The 13,257-nt window shown below is 42.6% G+C and overlaps 5 protein-coding genes across 5 annotated transcripts; 4 read left to right on the forward strand and 1 right to left on the reverse strand.

The window, feature by feature from the left end:
* Positions 1-3,643: 3,643 nt before the first annotated feature.
* SS1G_09096 (predicted protein) lies at positions 3,644-3,733 on the forward strand (the record flags this gene model as incomplete). The annotated part of the gene is made up of 1 exon (XM_001590281.1): positions 3,644-3,733. The coding sequence occupies one exon, from the start codon at positions 3,644-3,646 to the stop codon at positions 3,731-3,733; it is 90 nt and encodes a 29-aa protein (XP_001590331.1).
* A 2,308-nt stretch (positions 3,734-6,041) lies between these two features.
* SS1G_09097 (predicted protein) lies at positions 6,042-6,509 on the forward strand (the record flags this gene model as incomplete). The annotated part of the gene is made up of 2 exons (XM_001590282.1): positions 6,042-6,065; positions 6,327-6,509. The coding sequence occupies 2 exons, from the start codon at positions 6,042-6,044 to the stop codon at positions 6,507-6,509; spliced, it is 207 nt and encodes a 68-aa protein (XP_001590332.1).
* Positions 6,510-8,206: 1,697 nt separating this feature from the next.
* SS1G_09098 (predicted protein) lies at positions 8,207-8,610 on the reverse strand (the record flags this gene model as incomplete). Its single annotated transcript, XM_001590283.1, has 2 exons — positions 8,207-8,295; positions 8,454-8,610. 2 exons carry the CDS (start codon positions 8,608-8,610, stop codon positions 8,207-8,209), a joined length of 246 nt encoding a protein of 81 aa, XP_001590333.1.
* A 632-nt stretch (positions 8,611-9,242) lies between these two features.
* SS1G_09099 (predicted protein) lies at positions 9,243-10,865 on the forward strand (the record flags this gene model as incomplete). The annotated part of the gene is made up of 5 exons (XM_001590284.1): positions 9,243-9,290; positions 9,973-10,090; positions 10,188-10,308; positions 10,412-10,522; positions 10,673-10,865. The coding sequence occupies 5 exons, from the start codon at positions 9,243-9,245 to the stop codon at positions 10,863-10,865; spliced, it is 591 nt and encodes a 196-aa protein (XP_001590334.1).
* Positions 10,866-11,967: 1,102 nt separating this feature from the next.
* Positions 11,968-13,145, forward strand: SS1G_09100 (hypothetical protein; the record flags this gene model as incomplete). Its single annotated transcript, XM_001590285.1, has 3 exons — positions 11,968-12,202; positions 12,270-12,422; positions 12,484-13,145. The coding sequence occupies 3 exons, from the start codon at positions 11,968-11,970 to the stop codon at positions 13,143-13,145; spliced, it is 1,050 nt and encodes a 349-aa protein (XP_001590335.1).
* Between the last annotated feature and the right edge of the window lie 112 nt (positions 13,146-13,257).

Here is a 13,257-nt window from a genome sequence, read left to right on the forward strand (position 1 = left end):
TCTTTCCTTCGAGCCTTTTCACATTATATTCGGAAAATTTTATTCTGTTCGTTTCCAGCAATATTCCTAAAATCCACGCAATTCTTTATGCTCCGCTTTTGATTATGTTTATGTTTGTCTTGCTCCTATCATCTCTTGTTGTATCGAGTTCAAGTTTCATTGTTTGTGCTTCCATTTTGACAAATGCCTGCCCGGATGAACGCACAACAGTCCCAACACCCAAAATCACCAGAATTGCCCAAAAACGAAAAAACAAGCGCGGCTCCTGACCTTAGTCTCGGCTTTGGTCTAGGCGTAGAGCTCCCCCCCGAGATTAAAGCAAATATATTCGATTATCTCAGTGTCAAAGATGCAGGATCCTTACGTCTAACATCTAGAGCTTGGGCTATAACTGGGACCGAAAGATTGTTTCGAGATGGCTTTAAACTTCATCCTCATTGTCAACCAACGGATATGGATAGACTTGCCGAAGTATCGGAATGCCCACATCTAGCTCAAACAATCAAGTCCATAGTTATATTTCTTGACTCAAGCGATGCGAGAAAATGGACATTTTACTTCTCAGATGCGAGAGAAATCCTTCGAAGGAGAATCGCGAATGAACCTGGTTTTTGTGATCCAGTTCACTTGGCGAAAGCTTTCAGTAATCTCCCTAATTTTAGAAACCTTACAATCACTTCACTTAGTTATCCACTTTCGGAGGATATGTTTCAATCGACATCAACTTGGGTACCTAATTGGAACTCAACAATTGAAGAAGAGAGAACACAATTCATGGCAGATGATTTATCCCAATGGTATTATACTTCAATAGTAGCAGCTATCAATGCAGCTAATGTATCACTTACATCCGTTGAATTTGATTGCCTACCCACGGATTGTTTATCATCCCAGGAACTTGGATCTCCCCCTTTCATACCCTTAAAACCTTCTTTAAATCGACTTTGTCTCCTATCTGAGTTTCCTGGTCATCCATACAAGTCCCTCACTGGCCTGGTTTCTCCTCTAGAGCAAATGTCAATTGGATTTTGGGACTATGGATTTACTTCCTGGCAGGATTCACTCGTTGCCCAACGAATCACCGATCTTTTACTTTCAGCACAGCGACTTCGCAGACTGGATTTAATGTTTGTAATGAATCTCGCTACGAACACGACGCCAGAATTCCAAATTGCATGGAAAAATTCATTTTATAATATCACCATGCCTCATCTAGAAAGTCTTCGTCTCCACCAAACCGATGTTCCAGGACCACTTCTTGTCTCCTTCCTCGAGCGACATCGCTCCACGCTGAAGAACTTACATCTCAGCGGGGGATATGGATGCGGACCTGGAAGCGGCTGGAACCATCTCACACGGTTCCAATGGAAAGATATCCTCACTTCCTTGAGAAATAATCTTTCGCTCTGGAAATTCGAACTCCTGACCTATGACGATAGAAGAAATATATATGATTGGAATTGGAATACAGTTCCGGGAACAGAAATAACGTTTGCGAAATTACTTGAGAATTATGTGATCAGAAAAAGTCCGTGGCCTTTTTTGATGCCGCTCCAAGGGACGAAACATGATTATTGGGGTTGGAGGGTTGATGCTCAGGTTTGGAGAATGTGTTGATGTTTGGTGTTTGTTATGATCGGATGGATGGGTGAATGAGTGGATGTTATCTTTTAGGATACTGTTACCTGGAAATTGTATAATTGAATTGAATGTTATGTTTTGTAAGATGATGTATTTTTGCAGTATAGTTATATGCGTATGATTCTTTTATTGTAGTTGATTAGTACTTCCTTGCCCTCCTGCCAGCTACTTGAAATTTCTTGTTTTTCATGGTATTTGAAATTGCTCTGAAGATTACTCCAAAGATTTTTTCAATTATATTCTTTCTATGATGACAAATGATTTGAGTATTAATTATAATATTCAATTTAAATAAAATTTATATCAAATGATGTTACGAGGTTTGCCGTCTAGATCATGTGGAAGTGCTCTAGGCTCTCGAGGTGGTTTATAACTAGGTGTCAAGCAGGGACTTAAGTAATGACAAATAATGATATACAATTCGTAACTAATAATAGAGTATACTAAATGATTGATTTTGAGTATGAGGCTTTATAAGAGGGAATTTATATTGAATATATAGATCCTCGTATTTCTTGGATCACTTAAGATCACTGATGATCTAAGGTGATCTAGCATATCTGTTCATATACTTTGATAGTATGTATATATGTGTTACAACGGCTATCTTCTATGCCGCGTCACATGACTAAGCCAAGGTAACGTGATTAAAGTCACGTTATGGACCGCTGAGGAACGCTGGCTGTCCAGGACCGCTGCGCGGTCCTGACTAGCCATAGGCATGAAGGTCTATATAATCAAGATGGATTTCCTTTGTATAGAGCTTCGTGCTCAAGATCAATCATTTAGTATACTCTACTATTAGTTACGAATTGCATATCATTATTGTCATTACTTTAAGTCCCTGCTTGACGCCTAGTTATAAACCACCTCGAGAGCCTAGAGCACTTCCACGTGATCTAGACGGCAAACCTCGTAACACACAGGGAATAGTGGGAAGCTGATAGGGTAGAACTGAGGTAATATTGGTCTAGTAGGTTAATCTCTCTTCTAAGTTCTACGGAAGTGCGAAGCTCTCTTACAGAGAGCTTCTCAATCTAGTCCTAATAGGACTAGTGCCCTGTGCACGTGCTACGCAGGAACCATTCACTTTAACAGAAAATGATATTAAATAAAATAAAATCAAAAATAACTATAATATTAAAAGGAATGACCTTACACAGGGAATAGTGGGAAGCTGATAGGGCAGAACTGAGGCTATATTGGCCTTTTATATGAATCACTCATTATCTTAGTTCTACGGAAGTGCGAAGCTCTCCTACAGAGAGCTTCTCAATCTAGTCCTAATAGGACTAGTGCCGTGTGCACGTGCTACGCAGGAACCATTCACTTTAACAAACATATTTATTTTTTCTTAATTAATTTTACTAAATAATAATTGTGTGTATATTGATTAACAGATAATAAATTATATTGATTATCTAACCAGCAGGTGAAAAGGAACTCAATTAAATCAGTTGGTGAAGATTTGAAAACTTATTGATGGCTGATTGACTAGCAGCTCCGCACACAAGTTTATCCGGACTTGCGTTTTTGCCATCAACGATATCATTGGATCATCATCTTTGACCCTTCTCTATGATAATTCTATGCTTGCCATTTTGCTGTGTTTGCTGTGGAATTAGTGACATTTATGTTACCCTCTCCCTGGGGGCCGGGCTTATCACGATGACTTGAATCTCGATGGTTGGAGAGAGAGGCTTATTTCTAATTTTGATTTGGAATTCTTAGAGCATATGCACGCACATATGCACAAAAATTGATACTGCATATGCAACTTGCAGCTCCATAAAAAATCCAAGCGATCTTATTGGTTGGTAAACGCTGGAACATCAAAATGATGATTTCGAAAGGATGCCGGCCCCATAGATATCCATAATGCGAGCATATGGACCAAATCGTTTGACCTGGACTTGGCTGTCTTCTCTTTTAGGTGTTCTTTAGTTGAATCCACTCAAGAATACCATATGTGGAGCCTTGGATAGTCGATTTCAAGCCATGAATGGCCAAACGAAATACCGAGATGAACGAGGTCGATGCCAAGATGAAGGCATGTACAGGAAGGATCATTAGTTCTGTGCTTGGCAGATAATAGCGGTAAAATTTCCTCAAATTTGTAGACCACAGAGATTGTAGAAGTGGGTCGCACTTGCAACCAAATGACCTTCAGCCAGAGCTGAGCTCCAGCGGTATTTAACATGTAAAATTTGCATCCTAGATGCGCTTTCCTGTAGCATCTTTTATTCCAGCATGACATCTCAGCTGAAACTACTTTGAAGCCATAAAAGTGTCCTCGATAGTCACACGTGTCCTTCGTACTTCAAAGTCGAGCCTGAAACTCATAACCTTTCGGGAATCGCTTCTGAATATATGATGGCTCTTGGATCTTCCAATTGGGTGAAATTTCGAAATACAGTAAGATTCCGTGAAAAGTTTGCAGATACCGGTCGCCAGGTATGCTTAAATTTGGAGTCCTTACGTACGTGTATATGTGGAACTCCGTTAGTCCTGTTCATCGCCAGCCTTGCTTCGAGAAGGACACATCTTTTATAAGGGAAGACATACCCGAAACCTCACAATCACAAAATTCTTTAGAAGCAAACTTCTTGAAAAAAGAAAAAAGTGAATGCCAATAAGATGTCAGATGATATCACGTGTCGATGCCATTCCCTGATCGCCACCCCTCAGACTCGGGTCCTCCCGTAGCTAACATCAGAATATTTTTAGAGCCATGACCTCAATGACATCACGGTTTTAGACGTCATAATATGATCAAGATCTCCTCAATTGGACCAAAAATCTCCCACAAACAATCAGCAACCACATCGCTGCAATTCCGCGAACTCGCCTCACCCGCCTTGAATGATTTGGAAATTTGAGTCTTTCAACTTCTACACGAAGTTTCTAGACACCCACTTGAATATCCAGGCTTTCAAAACGAATCTCAACAACCTCCCAGGCCAGTGCTACGCGTTTTCCGTTCCCGCAATTGCCAACAGATATCCTTCTGTCAACATGGGATATCGCGCTTGCGGCAATTTTCTCAGATGAAAATAGGTGTGTAGGCGACAGCAAAGTAAACACCACCATACGAATCTGTAAGGAGTCTCGAGCAGAGGGAATGAGGCTGAAGCTCCCATACTTTACCCCGTTCAAATAAAAAGTGCCGGAGGGTTCATGAACGAGGGCTCATTAATTAGGTGTCTCGAGATGGCATCGTTTGATTGATTGGAAGTAAAGTACATCGGCGTCACATCCGGTTCTGCTTCCGAGAGTGGGAGGTTGTTTCCAGATGGTCGTCTACACTCAAAGAATCTTTAGTCCTCTCACATATGAGCTTATAGAACAAGGACCTTCGTCTGAACTCATTCGGAATAGATGCCGTGCAAGGAACTCCATGCTAAAACTAGAACGTTCCCTGGTTCATTGGAAATGGTCCTGGGACTCAGAACGGCCAGTGAAAGCTATGTTTTGTCGCCAGGGACGAGGGCCTACAACCATAGTAGATATTTGAAAGGATTAGTTCTGTCACTGACCGGAATTTAACTTTTGAAGATCAGAAACTCTTCCAAGTCCAATTCATGTCAGTCGATTCTTGGCGGTGGATTTGTCCACAAGTCTTGGGAAGATAATGACGATGTCGGACATTAAAGACGATACGGCCTTTTCAGGGCCAAGGGACAAAATCATCGACTGCGCACGATGAGTTCCTTCTGCGAGATGTTGTCTTTGATATGAAGTATACCCAACGTAGGTTCAATTGGCTCTAACATTGCATCTCTGTATGGTTGGCTCTGTTGAAAGAAATCATCTTTTACATTCTCTTTAGTTTCTTGCACGGATTTTGTCCGGCAATTTTCTCCGAAAGGCTTTGTAAGTTCGCAAACTCCGTCTCATTGTTCCATTGTCTCTAATGGGCAATTGCTGATTCCAGGTGGTATCGCATTTGTCTTGGCGCAAGCCTGAAGTTAAATATGTGGAATCTATTGCAAGCGGGGAATGGGTTCAGATATAGCCCACGGTAACTCCGGATTTCCGACCATCATATCTCATGTCACATTTCTATGTTGCATTTATTCTAATTGTGGAAATGGATTTGTCATGTTGGTAGCACACTGTGATTCCTATTGCACCTCTTCCAACGTCGAGTCGAATCTGCCGATGCATCGATCTCTTGCCGACTACTACAAAAGCCAGAACGCCTGCCATACCATGCCTACTACAATTGACGAACAACTCCATTCAAATATTCCAGGAAATCATTTCAGTTCATTATACCAGTCTATCGCCCAGTAACAAATCCTATCTTCAGCCTACTCTCAAGTCTGCAAACTATTCTTCTCAATCCCTACATAGCCTAAGCCCTCCTCTCTACCGACGCACCAATTCAATGAGACACCATGTCTACTTGTCCGACCATGAATGTGAGGCGCTCTCCAACCGCGATCTTCTATTTCTTTTCTCCGCTCGAATCGCAAACTGCTGTCTGCCTCCTGCCCTTTTGACCTGAAGGCAGTTGTATAAACTGAAATTCCTTTCCATCTTGTTCCGCCCTTTTTTTCAAGGCGTCAATATCTAAACCATCTGGAATGGTGTCGCCGTGTATCGTGATACTGAATTTGTAGCGCTCTTTACAATTCGGTTCATGAATTGGCCAATTAGCCTTTTGGCAATCACGAGAACAGTACGGAGTTTTGCATCGTTCGCAACTGGGAAAGCTTCCCATAGAAGTTTCTGTCTTGTGGCAGTTGGTGCATGAGCGGGTCGTCTTTGGAGAAGAGGGTGTCGGCGGCTCTGATGTGGAAGACCTTGAAGACATAATGATGTTTCTGCAAGCGCGAACTTCGATGACTTCGCAACGTGAATAGATGATGCTATACAGGCCTACAGCTGGAAGTCTGGCAATATGATGTGATGCGTACACGAGTGTTGAGATATTTGAGAACCCACTTTTGGGGCAGGCACTAGCGGGAATTTTGTGGAGTGTGTAGAATGCAAGGTGTCAAAGATTAAAATTTCGCAGCTGCCGAGGAGAAGGGATTATATCAACATTTGTATCACAAAGTTGCCCCTATCAATGGCCGCTATACGAAATCCGATGCATATGGGGTCATGCCTTGACTCCGGAAAGGGCACGAGACAAAAGGTACGAAATTCCACAACAAACCGTTACCGTGTACGAATTTGCACTCATGGGTATCAAGTTGCTTTATCTTTCATTATATTACCAACATTTACACAAGGCTTTTTTACTGAAACCTTCGAACTATTTAGGTGTAGCAATCTCGTATGATCATTCTTTTGAATTCTATTTAATATCAAATGCATATGTTCATCAACGAATTCGGTAAGAAATATGATCATTGGTAATCGGATCTCTTACCCCATCTTTGTGTAACTGGGAAAACGACCCACTGGAAAATTGATTACTCTTTGGAGAAGATTACCAAATCTCGCACTTTGATGAATCTCAATCTTTACCGTCCGTCCCACTATTCTAAGTCCGGAGTTGATCTGCAACTCCAGACAGGGTAATTGCTGCCCAATAATAATGGTCCAAGACGAACAGACTTGTGGACTCCGGAACCTGATTCGGTCGAAAAGGAGCTTCGGAGTAGGGGTACGGACCGTAGTGGGGTGCATTAGTTTTTGTTGATGTGACCCATCAATCTGGCTCGCTTAACGGATTTGTTGATAAACTGCACTTACATTATTGGTAAGTACCCTACCTTGAGAGCCTTTTTATGTGTCACCAGAAAGAGTTGCTTAATTGGTGCTTATGTATGCAGGCCTGTCACAAATCATGTATGTTTCACTATTTCCCATCACCCCCTCATAAAATGCCCCTAGAGGTAGCTAAGCAAAAAGGTACGGCCAACTTGTGGAAGATAGGTGTGGCATTGATGACCATTGCATAAAAATCCGTGGTAAACGTTCCCCAATAATTCACTTATTAAGGTTACACATGCACGATTGGCTAGTTCCCGAGAATATTATCATATCCAGGAATACTTTGGGTTTGGAACTTGTGTAAGATCAGATTACGTCGCACAGAGTGGCCAGGTACATTTTGCATTGCATCAAAAGGGCTTCGACGGCGTTCTAGGTGGTCATTATTTTCTGCAATACACAAATATAAATGTCCTAGATACATTTGGCGCAGTTAAGATACATTAAACCCGTATCTGATTGGGATTCATTCAATTCGTCGTCGCTCTGTGAATCTTGATATCAATTGGGCTGGCGGTATGAAATCAAAGTCACAAGGACACACAAACATGGTTTTGCAAGATTTTGGATGCCACAATATGCACGGCATTGCCCCGGATTCCCAGGCGTCTTGATAAGACTATGATCTCCTATGCATGTTGGGTGTCACATCTTGGAGTGACATCAGTATCACTCATAATCGTGCAACAGTTACAGATTAAGTGGTCAGGATCACGCAACAGCTATCTTTGTCATTTCCTGTTGCCACAGATATCACTCTGTACCGAGCCGACTTATGGGAAATTTCACCGCCATTCGGAAAGTATCTGGTTTTAGGACTAGAAGGCCTAGTTCTTCACCGAATTTCCACAGTATGACCGATAATTTGCCACGCTGCAACCTGCGGTTTCGCCGCCCGGATGAGAACGCCATACAGCACTTCGCCTTCGATAGTTAGACGTTGCCCTAGCGGGAATAATCATGCAGTCATTTTATACATGTAGCAGGATCACCAAAATGGAACTTTCCTTCCGTCTAGATGCTGTCATGAGGCTGTGGAACAGTTGTAGGAATTTTGAGAAGATTATTTCTCCGAGGCTTACCATCGTATCCGACAATGCATGCGCAGACGCATAAATTGAAGTATTGGTCAAAGGAGCTATCATCATGTCTTGATGCAATCCTATCTACGCCAAGGTTTCTGCAATGCAAATACCAAATCTTACCAATCAATCGCTTTAAACAGGTATTGGCATGCATGAGGACGCTGAGTTTATTGTCCCGTGGACTTACAGAATGCTCGCGAGTCCTTGTTTTCTTGCTGGCGTGAAATTTCTTGCTCATATAAGTAAATGATGTGATGATTTAAAATCATCACGGACTTCGGTTGCCTTCGGCCACCTGATCTACAATTTGCCTGGATGATAATATTTGATGCTCGCGCGGCTCAAGAATGCAAGCCATATGATTCGGCTGCGCTTTCCAGAGATTCATCTCCTTCCTTCTCGCCGCACGCTCCAAGGTGCATGACACATGCCTCGCTTAGAATCTACATGAGCAAGCCTATGATATAACCGATTTACGATCGGATAGATAGATCCCCGCAAGGCGTACGGAGACTATCAGAAAGGAGTTTGCTCCAAAATAACAGCAAATCACATGGCGCAGGAAGGAAATCGGTTCAGCCTTGAAGAACATCTAAACTAGAAAAGGAAGTGATTGGAGTATCTCTACCTCACTATTTGCAGGGGGCCGTCTTATTTCTAGGTTGGCAAGTCCATGAGATTTTGCTGTAGCCCGGGCCTTGATCCCGCTGCTACCGTCAGCAAAAATAACACCACCACGCGATTATGACGAAAAATGGGGTTGGTTGAACATACAACGCCTTTCACATGTGTTTTCAAAATGTTGCATCGGCCGAATTGAATGGCACTGGTAATGTATTGCACCGCACTAATTTTCATCACGGGCTCTGTTAAACTTCAATGGAGATAAACGCTAATCCTCTTGAGAATCCGACAGGTTCCACTTAGAGTTACATTTGTACCTGGGGAATTATGCTCTGCATCTCCGACCTTGCACCACAAGATTGAGGCTGGAAATTGTTAATTCCAGGTTTTGATGTCGCTTTCAAATACGCGAATGGACACCCAAATGGACTCCCAAATGCACTCCCAACTCTAAAGCTCATCAATGCAACCCCACAATTGTTTTTTTTTTACGAAAAACTCAGCCTCTACTACTTCCTCCGAGTTCTGGTCCACTATACACTTGCTAACTCCTTCCTCAACATCGAGCACCACTAAAGGAGTACCATTCCAGAGTCATTAGCCAAATACTTCTCGGCCATGGAATACATTCCCGACCGACTCCTTTTGGAAGGGGCTTAAGCATCAACACCAGTTTAAATCCCTACCGAATTTTTCGGATGATCCGAACACCGAAGCGCGAGTCCCGTTCCTGTTCGAGAACGCCCTGTAGTGTTTAATACCCGGAAGCTGGTTAAATCCCAAAATTATACTACGTCGCGAGACCAACTGTTGGATTCCACAAACGGCTAGCTCGGGAGATTCGGACGTCACATGACCATTTGATTTCTAGACGAACAAATCTGCGCAACAGGTAGAACACTTGGAACAAAAATATCTGACAAAACAGTATTCTGAAACCCCAAAGTCTGCTACTTTACTTTTGAGCAATTTTGACTCTGAGAAAACGCTATTTTGTACCTCTGAAGAAGGTATTCGCTATTCATCAGCATAAGATATCAAGAACTCTAAGGACGTGGACGGAGATATTTCCACCCAATGGTATGTATTATCTATATCATGTGTCAGGGTTGCGGACTGTTTCCGGAACTTGTATAAGTGGACTCTTGCTCTACTTCGAGGCTTCAAGACGGCGCTCACAACAATCTGCCGATAAATCAAGACATGGCCTGGCTTTAGATTCAGCCTTGTCCATTTATCCTATATTTGGCCAGAATCCCTTCCCTGCTCTGCTAGCCAGCAGCATTTTTTTGGTATTATATTCTGCCATAATCACTAAAAACATGACATAGTCATCGCTTTGTCTTCTGGAGACACCATCAACAAGAAAAACGGAGTTCTAATACATTCGACTACGAAGCCGATTACATTGGTGCCCCTAGATTCACGGAAGCACCCAACAGGTTTTTAAATAATAATAATAATACATATCTAAGTCGATGATATTGCGCACTTGCTGGGTCATCTGTGGCTCACATAAATGCTATACACTCAACACACCGCCTTCCCTCAAATTTCAAATTGGTAAGGACCTCTGCTGGAACACGCATAAGGTCAAAGTGGTCACCAAGGAATGAAAGTGCGGCGATCATGATAGCATTCCATATTCAACTCGAAAACCGTTGTACGATCGAGGGATTGAGTAAAAGCAGATCATCCGAAGTGAAGCTTCACTTAGAACTTGCGAAGTATTGGAGAATTTCTTTCGATCTCCTCTTAGCGGATGAGCCTCATCACGACACATGAGGAGCCAGGTGGGTAGATTTATACACCTTGCCATCATGGAGAGCAAGATACATGTTCTTAAAACTCATCACTTAATTTCGTACATCAGCGAATGACGAATCTAGACCGACGAGTTGAGGGCTACAAGATCTTAACTATGCGGTAACTATCGGTAGTATGTGAAATATCAAGTCGAAACTTCAGAAACGTGGATTTGTGAGTATATTCATTATATTGGCAAATCGAATCTGTGTCTAGGACCCTAGGTAGATACGCAGGACGAACTGAAGGCACTTCCAAGCGAAGAATAAACTGCCTTGGGGTTTGGATCATGCTGTGGTTGTCAATAATTTTTACTCTTGTTGCATTAACTTTATTTAATGTGAGCATCAAACAAACATATCTGAATATCAGAGGACTGAATAGTCTTCCGCTTGGATGTTAATGAGGGGGGGGGGAGTCTGGATGCCAAGCCCCACAACGCGCGTTTCGCCCCACTTTCCACATCACTCAGAAGGGGTTTCGCGTCAATTGTTGTATGCGGCATGGTCGCTGTGATTATGTGGCTCAGTTACTCCGTCAGCCTGTCTTCTTCCATCCAATGAGGTTTTTTTCGTTACGAATATATCTTCACAAGTCTACTACCCTCGATACAAGTCACTGTGATTTCAAGCTATTTATTAAGATGCCAAGGACGATGGGACGAGGTACCTGCATGAAAACATGCTTGAAAGACGTTTTTAAGCATGACTTTCCACCGTATATTTTATTAGGAGGGCGACGGTGACATCTTTGTGGATCTTTTGAAGTATTGTTTCGTCCTTTCTACCACAGGCAAGATGGTAATGACCTTTGAAATTGACAACGGGTACGTAGAAGTTAATTAATCCATCTGGAATCCTTGATTTGACATGACTGCCGGTTCAAGGTTATTCGTAAGCCTCTGTCAAAGTTATCCAGGAGTCTGAGAAGGAGTGCATCGGTAAGAGAGGAATGAAGATATATATATCTGTGATGTTTACGTGAAAATGTTCTCTTCTCCTCATCACCAGTATCATCATTCTCAATTACCTCAATAACCTTTTCAATATATTCAACAATCACACACCCTTCATTTCCAATAATGCATTTTTCAGCAGCAGCTATTTCGGCCATCTTGGCTTTTTCTGTTATGGCTCATCCTGGCCATGATATTAAACAAGAAATCGCCGAGAGAGCTTCTTTCATATCTCAGCTGAAGACGCGTGATCTTAGCCACTGCTCTGCAGAGTTGAAGGCTAGAGGTCTTGAGCAGGCAGCTGTTGCAAGACGCTCTGCTATTGCCCAGAATGAGAGGAAGAAGAGAGGCATTAGTTCTGGTACGCTCTAGCTTTCGTGCTATCGCTTCTAAATTTTGGTGGGGGACTTAACTGATTCTGTAAACAGGAAAACCTTACTTGAAAGCAAGAGATGAGGCCACAGTTCTGAACACTACACATTTGTCCACCGAGGATTATGATGCTTCAACCGACGAGTCTATCGTCTTCGCAGGAAACAACTCCTGTATTCTCAGTCCAGAAGTTACCCAAGGTCCTTACTGTAAGTCTAGATTGACGCCTCATTTATCAACATAAAGGCAGGGTCTAATAGGTCAATCCAGATGTCTCTGGTGAATATGTCCGATCAGACATTGTCGAAGATCAACAAGGAATCGATCTCATTCTCGACACCCAAGTGATTGACATGTCTACTTGCGATCCTGTCACCAACGCAGTTGTCGAGATCTGGCACTGTAACTCTACAGGTGTATACAGTGGTATTGTCGCATCAACAAACGGCAACTCAGCCGATACTGCCAACATAAACTCTACCTTTCTCCGCGGTCTTCAAGCAACCGACGCTGAAGGTGTTGCTCAATTCAAAACTCTCTTTCCGGGTCATTACACCTCTCGCTCAAATCATATTCACGTCCTCGTACACTTCAATGGAACTACCTATGCTAACGGTACCTATGGTGGCGGGGTCGTCTCACACGTTGGACAAATGTTCTTTGATCAAGATCTCATTACTCAAGCCGAGGCCATTTCCCCATACAACACCAATAGACAACCAGTAACCTTGAACTCTGCCGATGGTGTTTTGGCCGATGAGGCTGCTTCTTCTGACCCTATGATTGAGTACTCTCTTTTGGGTGAAACTGTTGCCGATGGTATCTTTGGATGGTTGGCTTTCGGCGTTGATGTTTCTAAGTCTTATAATGTCAAGCCTGCTGCCAGTTTATACTCCAGTGGCGGTGTAGAGAACCAAGAGGGCGGTCATTAGTTTTGACACCTGGTAAGATTGAGAAAAGAGAAGAGTGGTTTAGCGATGAGTTATTCTTATGCTAGGGGTTTCTTCAGTATAAAATTGGCGACTTTTCCACAATTCTGTAGAA

The sequence above is a fragment of the Sclerotinia sclerotiorum genome, genomic scaffold (assembly GCF_000146945.2).
Source record: "Sclerotinia sclerotiorum 1980 UF-70 scaffold_12 genomic scaffold, whole genome shotgun sequence".
Taxonomy (NCBI): Eukaryota; Fungi; Ascomycota; class Leotiomycetes; order Helotiales; family Sclerotiniaceae; genus Sclerotinia; species Sclerotinia sclerotiorum.